Here is a 25,553-nt window from a genome sequence, read left to right as displayed (position 1 = left end):
AATTAACTTATCAAAATTTTTGATTTAGCAAAATTATCAAGTCGAGAAAAAAATATTAGTTTAGAAAATATTATTAATATGTTTAGTTAATAGTAATCAAATTAGAGGTCAAAATGAAAAGTAGTTTTCTTTTGAGACGGTCTCACGAATCTTTATATGTGAGATGGTCAATCTTACCGATATTCACAATAAAAAGTAACACTCTTAGCATGAAAAATAATATTTTTTCATAAATGACTCAAATAAGAGATTCGTCTCACAAAATACAATCCGTAATACCGTACACAAATTTTTGCCAAATATAAAATAAGATTGTAAAACACACTATGTTTTTCATCCTTGACTTATTATTTTTTATATAATATAAAACTTATAACATAGATTTTGGTATAAATCTGGCATCGGGTGCATGTCGCTTTCAAATGCGGTGGGTAGATCTAGCTTCCAGTTCCCAAATCGGGATATTCTCTAATCTCTGTGGTTTCCATGTCCTTCACTGATCCTTTTTCAATCTAAATGAACGGTTGCAGAGGCTCACAATTTCACCCAGAAGGGAACCAATGTAATCTCTCTTTATGCTTTCTTGTTTGCAGAATTGTTGTTGTTATTTCTGCACGTTATAATCCTTCAAGAACACCCTTTTGCCTATTTTTGAATCTTGGAAATGTGGTTGCCTCAGTTGTTAATTCGTTTGATTTTTATAAATTTTTTTAAAAAATTTGTTGGGTATGAACTGGTTTTATGATTTTGTGGTCGCTTGTTGTTTAGGAATTATAATGAAAGGAACAAAAGTTTGTGCTTTATGTGTTTATATATATATATATATATATATATATATCGGATACAATGATAACTTGTATGCCGGTGTGCCTTTAGCATTCATATTAGTATCTTGCTCTGCGCATCTTTGCCTCCTAATATAACATAGACACGATTATTGTTTCTGTCGTCAATGCTTCTCTGACTTCTTCTTTTTGATTCATTTTATGTTATTTTCTTCTATATCTATGATGATGCATACCTGTCTTACAATCAGATAGTTTTGATGGAGAGCTTGATGAGTGCTGGGATAAAATTGAACCCTGTATGCTCCTTTCGTGATCGAAAACAAAATTCTACATTTTTTCCGACGTTAAAGTCAAGTGCTGCCAGGAGATATTTTATTAGTCCTACCAGGCTAGTAAGTAGTTCCAAGTCCTTTTGTTTGGTTGCTGTTTCTCTTCGACCACAAGAGGCCTCGACGATGGAACATTTTGACAACACAGTTCCGTCCAAAGGTACAACTTATTTTAACTTCACAGTTCTCTTTTCAGGGGTACAACTTAATTTAACTTTGTAGTTTTCTTTTTATGTTGCAACATGCACATAATGTAATCTAAATTGTTCAATATAATGGCACAAGATTGCATTTGAATCTAGATATTTTGCCAAAAGTTTGATTACTCTGACCAGAACCCATAAGCCTTTACTGACATTTATGGCACGAATTCGGTGTCAATCACACGCTTTTTATTTTGATAAATTTACCTTGTGTGTTATTGCTCATAGCGACAAAAGTTTTACGCTGATGAATGCCTATCATATGTTATTGCTTATGGATGGTGTTTATCTGTAAGAGATCCTTGAGGTATGGAGAGCTGCAAATGCTGTATGCTTTGATGTGGATAGCACCGTTTGTTTGGATGAGGGTATTGATGAGCTAGCAGAGTTCTGTGGAGCTGGAAAAACAGTTGCTGAATGGACTGCCAGGTTAAATCACATTCTTTGTGCTGCAGTTCTCTTTGAAATTTTTGCTGCCATTTTTTTTTCTGTCATTTTTGCTTCCCCATCTATAGAATTTGAGTTTGTTTTATTTTGTTGGTTCTGCTAGGGCAATGAGTGGCTCCGTTCCTTTTGAGCAAGCATTAGCTGCCAGATTATCTCTTTTCAATCCATCACTCTCTCAGGTGCAAGATTTCCTTGAGAAGAGACCTCCAAAGTACGAACCTCGCATGCTATTTTCTGTTTTCCCCCTTTTAAGTTACTTTTGGAATATATTGAAAACAATGAGTTGGATATAAAATGACTGCGTACTTACATGCATTTTTAAGCGAGAAATTATTACCTTGTTATGTATGTGCTTTTCTTTTTTCGATACATATTAGAGGCAAATAGATATTTTATATGCTCTGTATATCTGAAAGTAACAATACAACCATCTAGGTTCATGATAAGAAGAATAAAGGATATGTTTCTTAACGAAAAGTATTGATGTGTGTGTTTGTTTAGGCTTTCTCCTGGAATTGATGCATTGGTGAAGAAACTGAAGGACAAAAATAAAGATGTTTATCTGATCTCTGGTGGTTTTCGTCAAATGATAAACGTAAGCTGTTAATTTTAGTCTGTGGACTCAGTTGATTACTTGTGTATTTTGTGTTCAGAAAATCAGTTCCGTGAAATTTTTTAGTTGACAATGAAGTGAGTGATTTAGTTTGGAATTTCCAGTATTTGTAATAATGAATGGAGGTTGGGAGCCTGTAGAGAAGTAATAGGTTTAATATTTGCTTAAACTTTTAATATGGTAACTCAGTATGTGATAGTGCCCTGCATTGTTAAGTAGGCTGGATTATAATGAAACATATTTCGGCCTCCGTAAAATTAATATCTTCAGAGGGTCAATGAGGACAAAGCACAGATTTTCACTTCTAAATAAAAAAGGGCCAAGGTATGTGTAGTTGAATGCTAAAATACAGTACCTCGTAATTACTATTATTTTTTTTTGGTTCCATCAAGTTAACTCATGGAGGTAGGAGATTGCACAATGGTGCTTAGAATTCACATTGTTGTTCACTACTCTTTTCTATCCATTAACTAACTGCAACCTCAGTAAGATATATAGAATTTATGCATAAGCATATAGCTGTGGAAACATATTGCACGATTTTAGTTTTAATCTTCAATATTTCTTTCAGCCGGTTGCGTCCATCCTTGGTATACCCCTTGAAAGCATATATGCGAATCAACTTTTGTTTGGAAGCTCTGGTGAGTTTTTAGGATTTGATGCTGATGAGCCAACTTCAAGGAGCGGAGGGAAAGCCACTGCTGTTGCAAATGTTAGGAAGGTTGGTTTCATTGTTGGTGTATCTTTATGTTAAAATATCTCTCCAAAAGCCTAATGATTTTTATTTTATTTTTTGGGTCCAGGCACGTGGATATTCGTCATTAGTCATGATTGGAGATGGTGCAACCGATCTAGAGGTGAGAAAAATTTACGTTTCTTGTTAGTAGAGCACTCATGATCTCCTTCCAAATAGTTTCATTTCAAAAATTGAAATGACGGCCTAGTTATATAGTGATGTATTATTTATGTCCAAGATATTTCGAGCATGTGTTTATTTTGAGAGTTGGTGCCAACAATTACCTCTCGCACGCTCTCTGACCCAAGTTCTTGGCGTAATCATATGATTATCTTAAAAATTTTGATCTCTCTTACTGACATTGAGTCTCTTATTGATGTCATGGCATAAGATCCTGCCAACTAGATTCTCTTGTATCTCTTGCTGCAGGCTCGTAAACCAGGAGGTGCTGATTTGTTCATATGCTACGGCGGAGTTCAGCTTCGACAGACAGTTGCTGCCAAAGCCGATTGGCTGGTATTCAATTTCAAAGACTTGATCAACACTTTGGACTAGTTTCTTGTACCCACATCTTCCTCGATTCTCCGCCGAAATCCGTTGTCTAGTGTGAAGCCGTGTCTCTGGAAGACTTGCAACTCTATCTCCTGCTAAATAAATGCATCATTTTTTTGGGACGGAGTTCTAGACTATAATTTAAAAAAAAGTTTGCTTGAATAAGAACGCGACCCAACTAAAAAGAAGTTATTCTGTGTCGACTTCGTTTGTAATCATATCATTTGGCTGTGTTTTATGGTTTTTTTTTTCCCAGATTTTTTCGCTTGGAAGATCCACAAGCACACCAGTACCTCTTAGTTTCTGTGTTTAAACTTACTGTTTAGATTTTAAAGAATATTTTTGGAGTCATTTTAAAACCTTTGAGTTGTATTTAATTGTTAAATGATCATTTTGTTAATGATCATTTTTATATCGCTCAAAAAAGATGTAAAATAATTTAATTTAGCAGAATAAAAAAATAAAAAATAAATAAAAATGTAAAGCTCGTTTTCTTGTTCGAGTTCAGTTCAATGCTTAATTTTAATTTTTTTTTTATCTGATTCGATTTGAATTATAGCTTGAGTTTAATTTTCGCTCAAAAGATTCAGTATGCTTGTTAAATATTTGGATAATTATTAAAATAAATAAAACTGGAAAGATTTAAATATATTTATTAATTATATAATTATGTTATATCTGTACTAGGGGTGTTCAAACTTCGGATAATACCCAAAAAACCGAAAATCCAAACCGAAAAAACCGAACACTAAACCGAACCGAAAATCGAATTTTATAATTCGGATATAAATGTTAAAACCGAAATTAATTTGGTTCGGTTTCGGATTATAAATGTCAAAACCGAACCGACCGAAAAAACCGAAATTTAATTAAATTAATAATGTTATTTTTATTTTATATTATTTATCGAGATGATATTAGTGAATGAAGAATTATTTTGAATAATACTTAGTTGATTGTTGTTTATGTAATTCATTTGTACTTTATATTTAAATATTTTACTAAGAAATCATTTAAAAAAATAACATATTATATTTTATAATATATTTATATTATTAATTTAAATAATTGTATCAAAACCGAAATAATCGACCGAAATAACCGAACCATTTCGGTAGAAAACCGAACCGAACCGAACCGAAGAAAAATGGTTCGGATATCGGATTATATATTTGTAAAACCGAAAACCGAAAAAACCGAAATAAAAAACCGAAAACCGAACCGAACCGACCGATGAACACCCCTAATCTGTACAACAAAATCATTTAGTCTCGAATTCGGTTGAAAACCGATTAGAATATATTTGAGTTGGCTCAAATTTAAGTTTTTACGAAAAACTTGTTAACCAGCTCGATTCTACGCCAAAAAATTTGGCTGTCTGACAATGCTGAAATTAAACTTTTTTTGATTGAATTTTGACCATAAAATATATATTGGTATGCCGTCAACAAAGCACAGCCCGTGGCTTCTTTGCGATGGTGATACCTATGGAAGCCGTAGTTTCTCTCCGGGTAATGAACCCAAATTTGGGAAAGTGTTTGTTCGAAACAAAGTCTATGAATTCAATGCCAATGCCATCAACCTGCACTACCATACTCCGTCAGAAGATTCGGATGGAATCCCCTCTGACATTCATGTTGTCACATCCACTATCACCGGGGATTTCATTACAAAATTCCCAGCTCACCCACAGAGGTTATCAGCTGCGAATCTAACTTCCCTGTTTTCAGTGCTTCACAAGCTGTCTATCCGAAACTGGACTCCTTCCACCAATTCCGCCATAGAAACGCGTCAGCAAGCTTTGGTGTTATACTCCATAGGTACAAAAGGAGTATTTAATTTTGGAAAGTTGGTTTTTAAGACAGTTTTTCAGTATGCTGTCGGCGGACTAAGGGCATCGAAACTCCCATTTCCCTCACTGATCTATGGGCTGCTGATATCTCAAGGCTTTGTCCGGAATGTAGATTAACACCTCTCCGACATCAGTGACACTTTTAATATTGCCCCTGCATTCTTCAAGAGCAACAGGAAAATTGATCTCCCATGGTCTGAGCCTCACACCACTGGCCCTGTCTCTGAAATCTCTCAAGGCTCCACTCCTACTCCACAAGCCACTAGATTCATAAAGCTCACCACGGCTGAGATCCAAGTCCAAATTGATCATGCCCTTATTAAGATCACTCAGGCAAAGGCTGATCTTGCATACTATGAGGATCTTCTGGCCAACTACAGGCTACTTCTGGATATATGGGCCTTCTCTGAACAAAAAAAGGGAGATAGAGATGATCAAACTCATGTTGCTGGTTCATCTGGAACAAAAAACACTGATGAAGAGATAAATATGTCAATGTTATCTTGATAAGGTATCAATATTTAACTCTCATTGTTTTGATATGTTACCTTGTGGAGATAAACTATAGGAGAGAGGATGTTTATAAATAAGAAAAGGAGGACATTGACAGAGACCGATGCTTGATCAATAAAACACTCACTTTCGCACCTTGTGAAGTTTTAGAGAAAAATATTATCAACGTTGTTGCTGCCATGAAGGGTATTGCCATGATTGTTGAGGACACTTCAGACAACACGCGTGCAAGTGTTGGATGAAGATTGTGTTCTGTTGCCTCAAACTTTTGTACCGATTCTGTGCTTTCTTGAATAATTTTTATTCTGGTTGTTTGCATTTAGAAAGCATTTGTTTTCTCAAAGTGTTGAGAAAATTGATTTCATTAAAGATCACTGGTGATAGGTTTTGTAAACGTTTTGATTTTCTAGTGATTAATTTTTGACCTGAGGCACCGCACAAGTATTTATACTTGTGTATATTTAATCTTGTCCATCTAGTTATCTTAAGATAATTTGTGTTACAAACGTTAATTTTCCTCTGCATGTTGTCCCGAATGTTGTAACATTTGACACAATATTTGATTCTGCTAAAACACAAATTTATAATTTACACACATCTGTCCAGCAATATTTCTTACATAGCTATTCAGCTATTCAGGGCTCTCTGAAGAAAATTATTTCTATGAAGAAAGATGTGATGAAGATTAAAGAAACTGAAGGGATAAAATTTAAGCAGCAGCCAAGAAAAGCTGAGACTGCTGGTTCTTTCCTACGTGGTGCGTCTAATAAATCAGTGGGCTTCTTGCAAAGTCCAATGTCTTAATTAGCAGGTATTTTCGCTATAATTTGATTATATGAAAGATAAATAAGTTCATTTTTTAGTTTCACATTACTTGGACTTCTAGATTTTCATAATAATTAAAATTTTGAATTATAAATATTGTAAAACACGACATAAAAAAGTAAGAGTGAGGCTCATGTAAGACCATCTCACGGATCTTAATCTGTGAGACGAGTCAACCCTACCCATATTCACAATAAAAAGTAATACTTTTAGCATAAAAAGTAATATTTTTTAATGGATGACCCAAATAAAAGATCCGTATCACAAATACGACCCGTGAGACCGTCTCATATAAGTTTTTGCCAAAAAGTAATTAGTGAAAAAAATTATCGGTATTTCAATATATAAAAAAAACACGATGAGAGCCATGTAGACAATATATTTCACAGTCACAATTTAAAGTTTTCTTAAATTTTTCATATATCACATAACACTCAAGCGATGATATTTTACAATTTTCTTTTTTTCTGGAAGATCAACTAATCCAATACTTTATTTAAATATAGATATTTTTATTACATTTAAATATTTTATCTTGTAACATTTATATGAGTTAAAATATCTATGATAAAAATTTGTGTGAGACGGTCTCACGGGTCGTATTTGTGAGACGAATCTCTAATTTGGGTCATCCATGAAAAATTATTACTTTTTATTGTGAATATGGGTAGAGTTGACTCGTCTCACAGATTAAGATACCTTAGACGATCTCACATGAAACTCACTCAATATCTATTTATTTGTTTTGAAAAAATAATCATTACGATTCAATCTATAATAATCTATTAAAGTTAAAGTATTTAATTTTATTATCATTTCTTTGCTCACATAAAAAAAATTAACGACCTGTGAAATATATCTCAAACACATTTTATGATTAACACAAATAAATCATTAAAAAATTTATTGAAAATTAAATTCAGAGTATTTATATGAAGATTTTTTTGTTGTAATTTATTTTAAAAAATTGAAGTTGAATTAACACTCTCTTCCTTTGTACAATCATTATTAAGAGCGAGTCTCATGTAAGACCGTCTCACGGATCATAATCTGTGAGACAGGTCAACCATACTCATATTCACAATAAAAAATAATACTTTTAGCATAAAAAGTAATACTTTTACATGGGTGACCCAAATAAGAGATCCGTCTCATAAATACGACCCGTGAGATCGTCTCACATAAGTTTTTGCCCATTATTAATTGATAATTTTTATATATATACATAAATTTTGAATAATATAAACTAAGTAATTATATTTAGTGTTAATAATTAGAAGGAAATATTTAAGAGGATTTATAAATGATGGGAATAATATAATAATATATATGTATTCATGCACGATTAATTGAGGGGAGGAAAAAATAATTATGAGAGTAGAATATTAGATACAATCAATTTGCTTTTGGTTGAAAAATTGCATGTTACATTGTTAATGAATTCGAAATTTTTTATTTTTAGAATGTATGATAATTTAGTTAATTTTTAAAAATTTTCAGGTAAATGCATTAATTTGCAACAGTTAACCATTTCGTCCATCTTGATAGCTCACCAACGACATAATCTCACCAGTGTTCTTGTGCCAAGATCCAACAAAACCACCTAGTTTCGAGTAACTCGGTAGAATCGACAACTGATGAGCATGGACGGAGCCAGAAAATGGAAGTTGGAGGTGCAATTTTTTTAAAAAAATTTAGAGAGGTCAAGAACGAATATTACGAGGGAAGGTGAAAAAATATACTTAATTTTAGACCCCTAATCAATTAAATTAAAAAATTGACGGGAGCGATCGTATCCAACCGCCCCTGACTCAATGTCTGCTGATGAGTGGTGGAAATTTACAATGATATTTGTTTTCCTTACTAGTTACTAGTTTGTAAACTTGAATGAAATGGTTCTCCATGATTACTCTAACGCTTTCGCGATCCTCGAGTACTAACTGTTTCAGATCATTCGGCATGCTAAAAAAGAAAAAGTCAGTCAAGACATATCAAAATGAGTTAACATGCAATGAGTTAATCTGGGAGAACAACATCACCTGAAACAACTTTTCCAGTACACCCTACACAAACTTTGTACAAAATGTGAACTTTCTTCTCTGAAAATGAGATGACTTCGCTTCACTTCCGGGCAAAACAAAAAGAAATATCACTTCCCCTGCTGGGTTAATTGATGCATTGATGGGGGGCGCTTTACAAGCCCGGACCAGTTCGACTCCTACCCGAATCGTCCAGCTCATTTACATGATCAGTAGTTTGAGATATAACATGGTTCGAATATTACCATAATGTGCAACAGCAAATGAAGTTGAAGAGCTGGATATGAACTCAAGCATTTCAATCCAGTAATTGAACAGTAAGGAAGGATAAAATGTTACGTGTAGTATATCATTCAATTCAAGTGATGAAGATATATTTACACACGGTACACATTAACAGTAGAATGTTGAATCCTAATCCGATTATCGGCAGTTAAACAGGCATGAATGTCATTCAACTAAAGGGAAACGAATTCGAGAGAAAATAAGAGATATACTTGAGCACAACAAAATAACACAGAATTGTCCATTACTAAAACCATGCATGACTATATTTTAAGAAGAAAACGGCACGCACCATCAAAAGAATAACCAGTAAATATTGCTTTCTTGCTCCCGACCACATATTGTGGGAACACAATGAGGACGCCAATAGGTTTCATAAAGGGACATTAAAAAAATGAGTGAATATAATTTTACAGTGGAAAGCACATCAAAACAATAACAATTGCTTAATCTTACCCTTGCTGCTGCACCCCACAGATTCTCTTTACCACCGAGATACCACGACTCACTGTACTCAAGAAATGGAGCCAAGAGAATGTGCACTCACATGCTCAATAAGACATTTTATCGAAGCCGCAGTCATAGAACGAACTTTGCTATCTTTATCATGTAGCAAAGAGATTGTGAGGCTCGATAGAGAGAACTTCGCGATATCTGAACACTTTTGTTGGAAATTTCTGATCCTACTTTTATTCCACGCAGGATGAATATAAAGACAAAAGAGTCCTAGCTCACTATATCCTAAAGATGATAAGCATAAAAAATGAAAAGATAACAGACCAAATCCAAAATACCAATTCCTATCAAAATTCAAAGTAAACTAATAAGGCAAAGAATCCTAATCCCTGGACTTAAAGCAGCCGTGTGTGCGCCTCTTGTAAACCAGAGCCTTCGGACCCCCTTGCTGGGCCTGGCCCGTTGTGGTGGTCGTGACAGATTCTTCGCAAGATCAACAACCAAGGGAAAGGTCATCATATATAACTGACCAGCAGATAAAGTAACTCTAGTGCTTCGCCAAAGTGTTATCAACTTCTTAATGCAGAGCAAGGATTTTGTAACGACACAATGACACCTGAATGTATATATAATAATTTGATATACTTTTAAGCAATGCATCAAAGTAAATAACAAAAATTGACTATCATTGTAATTGTAATGTAAGAACTGAGGGAAAAAATACAACCATGAGTACGCATAATCAAGAGGAATTCCAAGGAAAAAAAAACAATGTAAGCATCCAAGGAAAACATAAAAAAAAAATTATTTGATTTCAAAAGATAGATCTTTTGAAAATTTACAAATTACAGCAATCATCTCGTCTGGTACCCCACCCAGCTAACAGGAACCTGAACCAGAAGTTCATAATTTCCAAGGTTTTGTTGTTCCTCTTGTATCTTCTTTGCAGAAGAATAGGCTGATTCACTACACAGTACTAATGAAATTGATCGAAGTGTTGGTATTTCTCCAATATCTTCTGGGATTTCCTTTAAGCGTCTAAGACACCGAAGTTCCAGTTTCTCAAGGCAAGGAAAGTGAGAGCTGTCTGCTATCCACTCCACAAGATCTGTAAGTTCAATTCTTAAGGACTTCAATTCAAGGAATTGTCCTTCTACAGGATTCCATTCACGGCCTTTAGCTGCATAATGCATCAAATCAAGAACTTCAAGATGACGCAGTGAACCAACCACCGTCAAATCTTCCCAAGACACTCCGCACCTTTCCAAAGTCAACTTCTTGAGAGATTGTGGAAAGCGGAGATTTCGCAACACATTCTCGTGACTGTCAAAGATAAGTGATTCGAGATTATGTAAATTGGAAAGATTGTAAACTTCATGGTAATCCCATCCAATGCCACTGGAGAATGGCTTGTAAGTAATTCCCAGTTTTTTTAAGTTTGGGATTCTGTGAACTACCTCATCTGTACACCTGAAATTCCTTATCTTATAGAGTGTTTGCAGGTTTTCCAGAATAATAATATCTGCCCTGCCATTTTTTATGTTGGTGCTCGGAGGATCAGGCAAATTAAAGAATCCTTCTTCCCTTTTTAGATGCCTGAGTTGTGGCATTTTCCATATTTCTTCAGGTAGATTTATTGGCATCACACCAGCAATTGTAACAGTCTGCAGATTCCATAGTTGGGATAGAGATTCTAAGGTATTCAACAGACTTGAAAAAATTCCAGCATCGTAATCTATGAATCTAGAGTTAACTAATCGCACAATTTCTTCATCAGTGAAGACATGATCTTTTTTTTGTACTTTTCGGAATCCACTCAGCTTTGAATTCGTGGATTTTAACTCCTCTTCGTCGGAGCTTCGCTTACTAATAAGCCGACGATTATTATCAATAATTCTGCTATCATTGTTGAGGCTATTCATCATAGTGAGACAAACAAATTTCTCCTTTTGTGCTTCCCTGCGGCATAGGTCTCTGAAGAGATCATGGATGGTGCAAGTTTTGATTTTGTTTCTAGAACCATAATCATGAACCTGAACGAGATTTCTATCAATTAGATCTTTTAAATTATCCTCTGCAATTTCCTCCAAACTTCTATATCTCATAGGTTTAAGAATCGCCTCCGCTGTCCAAAGTTTAACGACCCTTGAAATTCTAATCTTATGGTGTTCCGGAAACATCGCCATATAAAGAAAACATGGTTTTAGATGAACAGGTAAGTGCTTATAACTTAAAGAGAATACCTCAAAACAGAGCCCATCACCTCCCATAGTCAATTCCGAATATGTGTTTTTAGCAACATACTCCCAATACTCAACTGTTCGACTAGACTTAGCAAGAAGTCCACTAATGGCAACAATGGCTAGAGGCAGTCCTCTACAATTTCTCACAATTGTCTTACCTACTTCCTCTAACTCAGGAGGGCAACAACTTTCTTTTCCAAACACCTTGTCACAAAACAAAACCCAACTTTGATCCTTGTCTAGAAAATGTAGTTGATGAGGGGTACACGATAGAAAATTTTCAGCAACATTTGATAGTCTCGTGGTGACCATGACTCGACTACCATTGCCATTATCGGGCAAAAAACTCTTTATGCCATCCCAAACCTTAATACTCCACATGTCATCCATCACAATGAAATATCTTCTATTAAACAAACTTTTATGTAGAGTTAATCCTAATTCATCATCATGATCTTGAGTGATTTCTTCAACTCCAATCTCTTTTAATAGGCCTAAAAGGATTTTTTGCTCACTATATTGTTGAGATATTGTAACCCAAGCACGAAGATCAAAGTGGTTCACAATTAATGGATTTTTTAGAACATTTTTAGCGAGGGTAGTCTTGCCGATGCCACCCATCCCGACGATGGAGAGAATTTGGAGATTTGATTCGTCCCCGGTGAGTGTCTCCATTATTTGAATCAAATCTTCATCAAATCCCACCATAGTATTCTTGCTATTGGAAACACCTCGTACGGAAGAACCACCAGTCGCATATTTTCTTGGCTGCAGCACGATTTTGATCCCTTCAATTTCCTTAATCTTCATCACATCTTCCTTCAGAGAACAGAATTCTTCTATTACTTTCTCCAAATGTCGGCTGAAGAGAGTGGAACTACTGGGTACATCGGGGAGGGTCACTTTCTTTAAAACGATGTTGAAATGGCTAAATATGTCTCTCTTTATCCTTTCGGCTTCAGAATTTCGAAAAATTTGCAAATCTTGACGGGACAGAGTGGAGCTCCTTTGACTTCCAGCTTCAGCATTTCCAAGAATTAGATCCACCACACGACTTCCAATCATATCTTCTGCTGCATATGCTGATCTTGCGATTTTTTCCTCCAATTCCTGAATCTCGTCCCCCCTTGTCAGCGAAAATTCTTCAAGAAAATCTTGCAGGAAAGTGATATTTTGAAGCAGAGAGTCGACCTGGGCTTTGTCAAGAACAGCCCTTTGGCGTGGCGGGTGTTGCAATAACTGGTCAAGAATATGTCCGAGAGAGAGAAGAGATGCATAAGCTGCCATTGCTGATCTTTGATTGATTTCAAACTCAATCAATCTGTGATTTCTATGCATTAGCGTTGACTATTTGACTTCAGTAGCATCCACTTTGACTAATCATTGCCAGCCCAATCATTCAGCCCGTCAGTATTATTTTTTTTCTAATTATTAATTTTTATATTGCCCTTCTTTTTTTTTAAATGTTCTTTGGGTTTTTTAATTGAACTAGAAAAATGCACGTGCGTTGCACGTGAAAACGAATTTATTTGAGATAAAATTAGTTGCTATAATAAATTAAAAAGAAAATTATATTTTTTATAAATTCATATTAATTATATATACGAAATTTACATGTTTTCACATGTTTATTTTAAATAATTTACTTTTCGTTATATAATTTTGTTTGTTATTTCTGTGTACATGTCGAGTTTTAATAGCAAGTACGGATATCGTCCGACAAAATTGATATATTACAAATCTACATTAAAAAAAATTCTTTAATTAACTTGAATAAATTAATAAAATAAATTGAAATTAAAATAAAAAGACGAAACAAACACAATTTAAATAATTTAAATTAAATAATTAATAAACGATTGTTGAATATCGGTTAATGCACATATCAATTCTTAAGCAATGCTTTTGAAGGAATTCATTATTTTATCAATATACTATGTCAAATTATATTTAACTAATTCAACAACATACAACAACCAAGTGTCTTTTTGTTATTTAATAATTACAATGACAACAATGAATGGTGGATTTCTCTAGCTTTTGTTTTTTAGTCTATGATTATCAGCATGTACTCAATCTCATATGTTGTTAGGACCGGCTAGATGTTTAGAGGGGGTGAATGAATGAATACCCTATTAAAACTTTCGGTATGATTAGTTTGAGCTAACAAAATACAATCGCTTTATCTCAACTCAGTTGAGTTACAAGTCAACAAGGTAAAATATATGCGCAGAAAAGGAAGTGTGTTCAAAGTTGAACCAAATAGACACTAACACGATAATCGGTAGATGCAGTTATCTCAATGCCAAAAATATTCATGATGCTCAGTAGTTTTTCGTTGATGAAAATATTGTTAGACAACCAATTCATGTTGATTTTGATGGAGAAAATGGAGAAGAAATGCAGATCCTTTGGAGAATGCATAATCTGTAGAGTACAAGCAACAATCAATAATCAATCAACATATTTCAGTCAATGAGACAGAAAATGAACAAAGATCTCAACGATTTAGAAGAAGAGCAACATGGATGACAAATTATGAGGTAACTGGTAATAACCAAATTGAAGATTACTTTGTTCATTTGCTCTATTTTCATATTGTGATCCAGTAACTTTCGAAGAAGGTGTCAAAGAATCAAAATATCAAAAGGAAATGGATGTTGAAATCACATCCATCGATAAAAATAAAACTTGGGAACTCATCGAGCTTCCAAAAGGTCAAAAACGATGTGTGAAGTAGATTTGCAAGAGTAAATTGAAAGAAAATGGAAAGCCGACAAATTCAAGGCACCGTTGGTAGCAAAAGATTACAAACAAGAGTTTGGAGTCGGTTATAAAGAAATATTTGCTCAGTTGCAAGACATGATACGATCAGATTGATAATTGCCTTAGTAGCACAATATTCATGGTCTATCTTCTATTTGGCTGTGAAATCGGCGTTCTTACATGGAGACCTTGAAAAACATATATGTATCCATCAACTTCTTTGTTATATTAAGTTGGAAATGAGCATAAAGTGTATAAATTGAAAAAAACTTTGTATGGGCTAAAGCAAATCCCACGAGCTTAGTATAGTTCCTTTTTTCGCCCCCATGTTGTAAGGTAAGTTTTCAAAAAAGTCCATATGAGTATAAACTTTATACAAAATTGAAGATGAAGGAAAAATCTCATTGTTTGTTTATATGTTAATGATCTTATATTCACTGAAATGATGGTGTCATGTTTGAAAATTTTAAAAAGTCCATGATGGTTGAGTTTGATATGTCGGATCTTGGCAAGATGCATTATTTTCTTGGTATGAAGTAGTTCAATCTACTTATGAGATTTTTATTTCACAAAAGAAACGTGTTCAAAAAGTTTTGTGCAAATTTAATATGAAGAAATGCAATTTTGCAAGTACTTCTGTAGAGTATAGTTTGAAGCTAACAAAAAGTTGTGAAAGAAAGAAGATTGACAACACTTTTTACAAGCAAATTGTTGGAAGCTTAATGTATTTGATAGCAACAATGTCGGATATTATGTATTCTTTAATTCTCATAAGCAGATACATTGAGAATACTACAGAAATGCATTTTTAAGCTGTTAAGAGGATTTTACGATGCCTGCAACGAACACAAGAACTTGGTCTCTACTATAAGAAAGGAGAACAATCAGATTTGATGGATTTTTTGTGATAGTGATTATGCAGGAGATCGAGATGATAGAAAAAGAACTTAAGGATATAGTTTTTTTCTTAGATCAAGCGGTTGTTCCATGCACTTCGAAGAAACAATCAATTGTTACTTTATCAACCACTGAAGCTAAATTTGTTGCATCAACTTCACGTGCATGTCAACTATTTGGTTGAGAAAAATTCTTGAAGAGCTTAAATTCAAGAATCATGATCCTTTTGCAATTTATTATGATAAAAGTTCAGCAATAAAACTATCTAAGAGTCTAGTCCTCCATGGAAGAAGCAAGCTCATTGATGTGAAATATCAATTTTAAGTGACCTCACAAATAATTAAACAATTGATCTCATTTATTATAGAAGGAAAACCAAGTAGCTAACATGTTTACCAAGTCCCTGAAACTGTCTGCATTTCATAAACTAAGGGAGCTACTTGGTATTAACATACTACAAAACAAATTAGAGGGATGATGTTCTTATTAAGCCGATGTTGACCTTATCGGTTTAAGGGAGAGATTATTGAATTGTTAAAAGTTTGTCGAAGTACTTAGTTATATGCCTTGTCAAATAAAGTTTGTTAGTCATTGTTTATTATTAACAAAGTATTACAGAAAATAATTATCTTAGTATATTTGTTATTTCATGGTTTAGTGGTCAAATGCTGTTGCTATTTTTATGGTTCTTTCCATATGTGTACTTGCCTATAAAAGGCTAATTGCTGAATAAATAAAATGTATAACAGAAAACAAAATTCTTCTCTTTGTTTGATTTATATTTTACTCTCTGAACCACTAACCACAAATCTATATGCTCATTTAACTTGAAGTTTAAAAAATACAGTTCGAACCATTTTTGCTTATATAACCTATATGCTTATTTGGCTTGAAGTTTAAAAAATTAAGTTCAAACTATTTTTTGTTATGAAACATAGAAAATATATTGTACGTATAAAAAATATTAATAGTAGTCTACTTTTTCATGTGAAAGAATGCATAATAAAAAAATATGTAAGAAATATTAATAGTATTCAACTTTTTATTTGAAATAATGCATAGTTATGTATCAATTAAATAAATAAATAAACTAAATTAAATTAAAAATATATCAATTATTAACTAATAATGGAGAAAATAATGCATAATGATGTATCAATCTATAAATTAAATAAATTAACTTTATTTAACTTGAAGTTTAAAAAATTAAGTCTGAACCTCTAGCTAAAAATGTATATGTTCATTTAACTTAAATTAAAAAAAAGTAAGAGCATACATTAATCATATATAAATCAATCAAATCAACAAACGTTAGAGTAATATTATACGAGTATGTTCATTTTAATAAGTCGGTGAAATCACAATACATTATTATTATTATTATTATTATTATTATTATTATTATTATTATTATTATTATTATTATTACAAAAAATAAAGAACTAAAATTATTCACATCGTGATGACCTCACAATTATTTCAAATACAATAAAGCACCAACATCTACAAATATTTATTTAAGCTAAATTTATATATTGAAACCATATGCATCAAATATTAGATCACCAAAAATATATCGATGAGTGTTATAGATAAATATAAATGAGATAATGACATATTTATATATTCATTTAACTTTAAGCTAAAAAAGTTAAGTATGAATCATTTTTTGTTAAAAAAAAAATAGAAAATATATTTAGATTTAAAAAATACTAACCACAAATTTATATGTTTATTAACTTGAAGTTTAATAAATCAATTTTTTTAAATAAATTATTTTTGGTTATAAAACATATATGTTTATTTAATTTGAAGTTTGAAAAATTAAATCTGAACCACTAAAAAAAATTTATATGTTCATGTAACTTGAAGTTTAAAAAATTAAGTCTTTACCATTTTTTGTGATAAAACGTAAAAAAATATATTGTAGGTTTAAAAAATATTAATAATAGTCCACTTTTTAATGTGAAATAATGCATAGTAAAATATATCAATTATTCAAATACAATAAATCACCAACATCTACAAATTTATCTAAGCTAAATTTATAAATTGAAACCATATGTAAATCAAATATTAGATAACAAAAAATGCATGGATGCGTATTATAGATAAATATGAATGGTATAATGACGAATTTATATATTTTAATTAACTTTAAGTTAAACATATTAATTGTTGAGGATCGAAGTTGAGTTTAGAGGGGGGGTGAATAAACTCTACTCGTTTTTCTTTCTTTTCTGATGAGGTACTAAAATCCTGTTAGGGATAATAGTTTATCTTGTGCGTATACTTTCACCTGATTACAATAAAACATGCGGAAACAATCTGATGAAATAGTTGAAAGACAATAAAACAGTAGGCAGCAGTTGTTTATGGAAGTTCGAAGATAAACTCTTCTACGTCTCCCCTTCTTCTGTTTCCAGAAGGTATAACTAAAAGACTTTGGATATTACAGTACAACTCTTGTACACACCCACTTCAGAAGGGCTTACACTTCGGCCTACTGAAACTCTTAGTTTCTCAACTCACAAGATTGCGAAACACAAAGTTCTGAAAAGACTCTTTTCAGATTACAGACTCTTCTTGATAAAGTATAAATGATGTAACGATTGTGAAGAGTGTAAGAATCAGTAGCACAAGATGATCTTCGAAAGATCAGATTTTTGCTATGAAGCGTGTGCTACTTTTCTTTGTGTTGAACTTTAAGTACTCAAGGAATTTCGAGATAAGTCTGAAAAAGATGAGAATAGCTTTGTTCCTTGAAAGATAATATTATGCGAAGCGAGAGTTGTCATAAAAAGATTTGATCCAAGTATATATAAACGACTGAGTTCAACGTTCACAATCAGAGGATGTCTTCAGATAACTGATACAATCAGCTTTATTACCAAAAGAAATTCATGCAGAAAAGCTATAAAACAATCAGTCTTGTTTCATACTTAATTGGGTAAAATGCATTAAATGACTCAGTAATCGATCAAGAATATGTGTGAGAGAGAGAAGAGATGCATAAGCTGCCATTGCAGATATCTCAGTGCCCAAAATCAATCTGGTGGTTTCTTTGTTGTATTAGAGATAACTTTTCTGCATCGCCGTTTCTTCCACAAGAGTTGACTTTTTGGGTATCGACTTTGAATCGTCATTGTGAGAGCAGCAGCCCATTACCCGTTTCCATCATTTCGACGAACATTTTTCTAATTAAATATTACGAATTGAATTTTTATATTTCTTTTTAAATATTTTTTGGGTTTTTAAATTGAATAATACTGTTAAACAAATAACCGCCATTGGAAAATGAACGAAGAAATTGTCTAACTGAATGAATTAAATGTTCGTACAAGACTCTATATATAGAAGAAGAAACGTATTTATTTCCTAAAGCTAAAACACGACTTTCATACACGAACTCTGCCACATGATATGGGCCAACAGAAAATGATCCATTGTATATCAACACGCCCCCTTCAAGCTTGGAACAGGTCTCGAACACCAAGCTTGGATAATAGAAAACGATGTTGATCAGCACCCAACCCTTTGGTGAAAAGATCAGCAAGTTGGTTCGAGGAGGACACATAGGCAGTTCGAAAGCAACCCGCTTTAATCTTATCACGAATAAGATGACAATCAATGTCGATATGCTTTGTACGTTCGTGAAACATGGGATTGGCAGCAATATGCAAGGCGGCATGGTTATCACAGTATAGTGTAGCAGGTTCAACAAACACCAACCCCATATCAGATAACAGCCCTTGGATCCAAACCAACTCACAAGAAGTCGTAGCCATGGCGCGATATTCTGCTTCGGCGGAAGATCTTGAGACAGTGTTCTGTTTTTTTGTGCGCCAAGATATAAGTGAATCTCCCAATTTAATGCAGAAACCTGTGAGAGAGCGACGAGTCATGGGACAAGAGGCCCAATCTGAGTCACAATAGGCAGACAACTTGAAGGCACTGTGAGAAGGCAGAAAAATACCCATCCCAGGGGAGCTCTTGAGATATTTGACCACTCGCATGGCAGCATCCATATGAGTACGTTTAGGAGAGTGCATAAACTGACTAAGTCGTTGAACTGCATAACATATATCAGGTCTAGTAATGGTGAGATATATTAATCTGCCAACTAACCTTCTATACGACTCTGAATCAGCAATCAAATTGTCAGAGGCACAAGCTGATGTAGTAGGAAACAAACGATCAAAATCATGGGAGGTGAGCTTCTGATGTTGTTCAGTAGGAGTATCAAAAGGTTTGGCCCCAAGAACTCCAGCATCCGCAAGAAGATCCAGAGTATACTTTCGTTGATTTAAAAGAATGCCACTGGTGGATCGGGCTACCTCAATCCCTAAAAAATACTTCAAAAGACCAAGGTCTCGAAGCTCAAGTCGAGAGTGCAAGATTTTCTTTAAATCAACAATAGCAGCCATATCATTACCAGTGATGACAATATCATCTACGTAAACAACCAGAAGAGTAGTAATGTGAGCATCATGACGAGTAAACAAGGAATGATCATGTTGGGACTGCGTAAAACCAGCATCAATCATCACAGTTGCAAACTTTTGATTCCATTGTCGAGAGGCTTGTTTAAGCCCATACAAAGATTTGCGAAGGCGACAAACTTTATTGTGGCCTTGAACATGATAGCCGAGAGGCAGCTCCATGAAGATTTCCTCATCTAAGTCACCTTGGAGAAACGCATTGGTGACATCCATCTGAAACAAACTCCAGCCTCGGATCGCTGCTAAGCTGAAAAAACAACGTATGGTGGTGATTTTGGCCGTAGGAGAAAACATGTCATGGAAATCAACTCCAGCCTGTTGGGTGTATCCCTTCGCAACCAACCGCGCTTTAAATTTATCAACACTCCCATTAGGTAGGAATTTCAGCTTATATACCCATCGGCACCCTATGGGCTTGGACATAGGGCGGTAAATCAACTATATCCCACGTGTGGTTGGAGTCTAGAGCTGCTAGTTCCAAATCCATTGCATGCTTCCACCTAGGATCCGTGATAGCTTCATGATAAGATCGTGGCTCAGAAAAGGATGAAAAGGTAGTCAAAAAACTTTGATAGGATGGAGTGAAATTTGAGTATTGAAGATGATTAGAAATAGGATAGCAGCAAGAAGTGGTGGAGGCATGAGACAATGTGGGACAAGAAAAGTCTTTCGTCCAAATGGGTGGTTGCACACTTCGAGATGATCTTCTTAAGGGAAGAGAAGATGGGCAGTGCAGGTCACTGGACAAATCAGGACCAGCTGCTTCCAGTGGGGAAGAATCAAAGAATGAGTTGGAGTTGGAATCAAGAAACATTGGTTCCGGTCTTGACTTTCAGCAAACGGATAATTAGATTCATGAAAGACAACATCTCTGGAAATAAAGATTCTCTTGGTCTCAAGATCCATCACTTTGTATCCTTTTTGAAGAATCGAATAACCCAAGAATACACAAGCCTTAGCTCTAGGGGAGAATTTATGGGTGACATGTAAAGAAGAGGCATAACAAAGACAACCAAAGACTCTTAGGTGTGTGTATGAAGGAGGCTTGCCAAAAATGATTTCGAAAGGAGTTTTATTGGCAAGAAGAGGACTGGGAGTACGGTTTATGAGATATACGGCAGTGAGAACACAATCCCCCCAGAAATGAAGAGGAATGGACGATTGAAAGGATAAGGCTCTAGCCAAGTCAAGGATGTGACGGTGTTTTCTTTCAACCACTCCATTTTGTTGAGGAGTATATGGGCAAGAACTTTGATGCAAAATTCCGAGTGATGTAAACAGCGATCCACACTCGAGTTTAAAAAAATCAGAAGCATTATCGGTTCGAATTGTTTTGACTTTCAATGAGAATTGAGTAGTAACCATGATAAAAAACTGGTTTAGAAGTCTTAAGATGTCCAACTTGGATTGCATAAGAAACGTCCAAGTGCCTCTAGAGAAATCATCGACAATTGTCAAGAAGTATTTTTCTCCATTATATGTGGGTGTGCGAAATGGACCCCAAATATCCATATGCACGAGCTCAAACAAGGAAGAGGTTTTGGATAAACTAACTGTAGGAAAACTCAATCTTGTTTGTTTTGATTTAGGACAAATCCCACAATGAGACAAAATGATGTTCTTCGATAAAAAAGGCAACAATTGCATTCTAGTGAGGGACATATGCCCTAATCTCTGATGCCACAAATTGTGAGTAACAGAAGTACATGAAATGAAAGTATTACAGTGTGGTGTACTAGAGGTTATTTGATGTGAACCGTAAGAGGGTCGAAATGAAGCTGGTGCTAAGTAGTACAGTCCATGGTGAGCCCTACCAATCCAAATTATCTTCCCACTGTTCCGGTCCTGAAATGTACAGCAATGAGGGTAAAATGTGACATAGCAGTCATGAGATTTAGTGAACTTAGAAACTGAGAGGAGGTTGAAGTGAAAGTGAGGAATATACAAAACATCGTGAACGATGGTGGTATCTAGGAATTTGACAGATCCTTTAGCATTAACTAAGAGTTGAACACCATTCGGCAATCTCACGGAACTAGGGGAAGCACGCAAAGACTTAGGATCACATAGCAATGAATAGTTACCCGTCATGTGCTCATTGGCTCCGGTGTCTATGATCCAATCTGTAGGAGCACTGCCATGAATCTGTCCGGCCATGTTTACAACAGCATTGGTGTCTGGTGCCTGCAACATTTTACATCATTATTATTCGATGACTGTAAAGTGTTACCTCCTAATAGGTGCAATATCTCCATTGAGCTGGGGTGAAACTAATCAAGCCCCTTACTTTGTGAATGCTTGTCCACACACAACGTAAGCCATATCTTCTATCTTCTGTCGGTAGGAGTGCCCTGCCCTGTTGTGTTGTTGTGTGGTGGGAGTGCCTTGTTCTGCATGAGCTTAAGATTGAAGAAATCTCAGGTTGGTCCTTGTCTCGCATACGAGTGGTGGTGACAACATTACGATGAGACTCCTCTTGAGAAAGCAGTGAAAAAGCCTGGCTAACCGTTGGCAAGGGCATCATCATCAATATCTGGCTTCGAACATGCATATAGCTGTCGTTAAGGCCCATCAAAAATTGCAATAAACGATGTTGCTGGTCATATTCAACATACTTCCTTGCGGCAGCACACTCACACGACGGCAAGGTGACCAATGAGCTATATTCATCCAAAGCTGCTTCAGTTTACAAAAATACACTGAAATTGTGGTGTTGCCTTGAGTTAATCGCCCAAGTTCTCGGTGAATCGAGAAAATTCTCGAGCCATTAACCTTATCAAATTGATCTTTCAAATCTGACCATACTGTAGAAGCATCACTCGAATACACAATTCCACTGAAAATATTTTTTGAAACAGAGTTCATAATCCATGACAACACTAATGCGTTACATCTCTCCCACTGATTTAACGTAGCACTTCCTACCGCAGGTCGTACACACGTTCCGTCAATGAACGCTGTCTTATTTTTTGCCCGAAGTGCGATTAACATCGCACGACTCCAAATGCCATAATTCTCAACCCCTGTCAACTGTTCAGTAATAATCGTCATACCTGGAGCATCCGACGGATGTAGGAATAGGGGATCGTTGAAATTGGTGGTGGTTGCCATGAATTGAACAACTCGATTGAACAACTTGGAGCTGGAACAAAAAAAGGTCAGCGATCTCAATCGACTGAATCCAAAATCAGCTGCGTGTGAAGATCAATGGCGGAATGAAGAAATCTCTCGAAGCTAAATCCATAAGCTCTGATACCATGTTAAACAAATAACCGCCATTGGAAAATGAATGAAGAAATTGTCTAACTGAATGAATTAAATGTTCGTACAAGACTCTATATATAGAAGAAGAAACGTATTTATTTCCTAAAGCTAAAACACGACTTTCATACACAAACTCTGCCACATGATATGGGCCAACAGCAAATGATCCATTGTATATCAACAAATACGAAATTTCAAACAAATTCCAAGCTAAACATTAGGTAAAAGGCTTGTGTTATTTGACATGCGAACAATTTTTTCACAATTTCAAAAATTGTGAATTTCTAAATTATTTTAAATCAATAGAATATGATAAAATTTATATATATTGTACTTGTTAAAGAAAATTTTCTCGTCTTTTTTTCTGTTGTCCTCTTTCCTTTGAGATTTTTCCTTACTAGGTATCAGAGACCTTTCTTTGATGCTTCGTTGTAGATGATAAAATCTTTGTCCTCTGTGGACAATACCAACACAGGTGTGGATGCAAGCTTCTGCTTTAATGTTTGAAAGCTCTTTTCATATCTTTCTCCACGATTAATCATATGTTTGAATATTTTGAGTCGAACTCGAAGCAAATAATATTAAATTGAATTCACCTTGTGCAGTATGATAAAAACAGACCGGACCCCTTGGTGTTTTACAGCAGAGGATGTTCACTGTTTAACATGAGACATGCAACAAATATATTAGAGTGTGTAACTCTTAAAAGTATAAGAAAGAATTGAAATCTTCAAAACAAGAAAAAAGAATTGCAAGTGCTCTAAACTTGGCTGCTACCGATACTATCAGCTGCCAACCTTTCCCAAAGGGGCCTGTACCGGTCTATACTCCACTTCAGTCAAGGCTTACTGTTGTCATTAAAGTGAATCACAGCAGCAGCCTCGATCAAACGGTTGTCGATATTCATGTCACGCCCTGATCCTAAAACGGGCCATCGCCGATCAAGTGGTTCTGTTATTCCATAGAAAGCTAAAAGGTCAGGAGGAAGAGTGCCAAAGCTTCCAGAGTGACTTATCAGCATTTTGTTCTTGCTAATGATGGTATTTTGCAGTCACATTAGCGTTTTTCCGATATATCAAATCGAAAACATTCATGCCAAACGCCCATCCACGTGCTTGAGGATCGAATTTCTTGCTGATCAATTTGTTTGGAAAATTTAGGTAGTTATAGTATCTGTGAAAAGCTTCGAGACAAGTTTCAACCGTCCCATTTACATTTCAGTGTAAATCTATTGAAAAGAGTGTACCAAATACTTTTGTCAACAATGCCATCTTCGAGAAAAACCACCTTCTCCAACTGGGGATAAATCTCTGCGATGTAGAACCGAAGGTAGTTCAGTAAAGAAAGATTCTTTGGACCATGAAACTTGAGCTCAAGACTAGCGCCAACACGAATGAATTTGTTTTACTACAGGAGAATATTATGCAATCAACCAAGTGAAATCTTCGAGACTCTGAACTTCTATGGCAGCACCTTTTAAATCATTACTGAGGAACCAAGCATGAATCCCCCCGTATGTTACTCCATTTGTTACAATATGGAAAACAAGTTGTTTTGGATGTTCAGCATTTGAAACAGTAGAATTTACAACGACTGCAACGGCCATAAGATTGTCTGAAAATATACAGAAGTGGTAAAGATTTATGTCCGTTAATCGTGGTGAGTTCTTGTTTTCGTCTGCAAGAACCTGCATAGACTTTCTCTGAAGTCAACCAGCAGTGAGTTGAAGAATCTCAGTGCAATGAAGATTCTTGGGTAGTGATTCGGCAGCCAATCGTCCATACATTGTTCTTTGAACAGTCATGGCACTTTGGTGTTCTTTGAGCATTTCAAAAATTTCATCCAATAAAAAAATGTTTTTTCAATTATATATTATCATTCTTTGTTTTATTAATTAAATAGATTTCATAAATCAAAATATGAAAATAAATACACCCTGTACTGAGATGGAAATACAATGTCATTTGCAATTACAACCATGTTAGTGTCAAATAGATATCAAGAACATAAGCTTTAAAGCACATATTTATTTGAATGTAAAAACTCTTACGAGACTGTCTCAGAAATCAATTTTGTGAGATAAATATCTTATTTGACTCGACTAATGAGAAAATATTATTTTTTATACAGAAAAAATATTATTTTTCACATCAAATATAAATCGGATCATATTTGAATCACCCTGAACTTAATATTTTGATGGTGCAACAGTTTAACAGTGAGATTTATTATATATTATTTGA

General features: G+C 34.6%; 2 protein-coding genes and 1 pseudogene across 3 annotated transcripts; 1 reads left to right on the top strand and 2 right to left on the bottom strand.

Moving 5' to 3' along the window:
• Window positions 1-379: 379 nt before the first annotated feature.
• On the top strand, window positions 380-3,923 carry LOC140819619 (phosphoserine phosphatase, chloroplastic-like). 2 transcript variants are annotated; one of them, XM_073179786.1, is made up of 8 exons: window positions 380-562; window positions 1,037-1,277; window positions 1,617-1,749; window positions 1,871-1,978; window positions 2,269-2,362; window positions 2,952-3,101; window positions 3,184-3,237; window positions 3,546-3,923. In XM_073179786.1, the coding sequence occupies exons 2-8, from the start codon at window positions 1,046-1,048 to the stop codon at window positions 3,669-3,671; spliced, it is 897 nt and encodes a 298-aa protein (XP_073035887.1). In that variant the 5' UTR covers window positions 380-562; window positions 1,037-1,045; the 3' UTR covers window positions 3,672-3,923. The 2 variants fall into 2 exon arrangements, with proteins under 2 accessions (XP_073035887.1, XP_073035886.1); XM_073179785.1 differs by having other exon boundaries at window positions 385-562; window positions 1,041-1,277.
• Window positions 3,924-10,492: 6,569 nt separating this feature from the next.
• On the bottom strand, window positions 10,493-13,168 carry LOC140819262 (putative late blight resistance protein homolog R1C-3). The gene has a single exon (XM_073179271.1). It carries the CDS (start codon window positions 13,166-13,168, stop codon window positions 10,493-10,495), a length of 2,676 nt encoding a protein of 891 aa, XP_073035372.1.
• A 2,082-nt stretch (window positions 13,169-15,250) lies between these two features.
• On the bottom strand, window positions 15,251-25,138 carry LOC140819261 (hexosyltransferase GAUT11-like; annotated as a pseudogene).
• Between the last annotated feature and the right edge of the window lie 415 nt (window positions 25,139-25,553).

The sequence above is a fragment of the Primulina eburnea genome, chromosome 18 (assembly GCF_022965805.1).
Source record: "Primulina eburnea isolate SZY01 chromosome 18, ASM2296580v1, whole genome shotgun sequence".
NCBI lineage: Eukaryota > Viridiplantae > Streptophyta > Magnoliopsida > Lamiales > Gesneriaceae > Primulina > Primulina eburnea.
The sequence above is the reverse complement of the archived record's forward strand: the minus strand, read 5'-3'. Positions and strand labels throughout refer to the sequence as shown.

Coding starts and splice junctions, on each gene's coding strand:
- LOC140819619 (XM_073179785.1), top strand. CDS start 517: ATGAACGGTTGCAGAGGCTCACAATTTCACCCAGAAGGGAACCAAT. Junction 1,278..1,616: donor CAACACAGTTCCGTCCAAAG/GTACAACTTATT, acceptor TTTATCTGTAAG/AGATCCTTGAGGTATGGAGA. Junction 3,238..3,545: donor ATGGTGCAACCGATCTAGAG/GTGAGAAAAATT, acceptor CTCTTGCTGCAG/GCTCGTAAACCAGGAGGTGC.
- LOC140819262 (XM_073179271.1), bottom strand. CDS start 13,168: ATGGCAGCTTATGCATCTCTTCTCTCTCTCGGACATATTCTTGACCAG.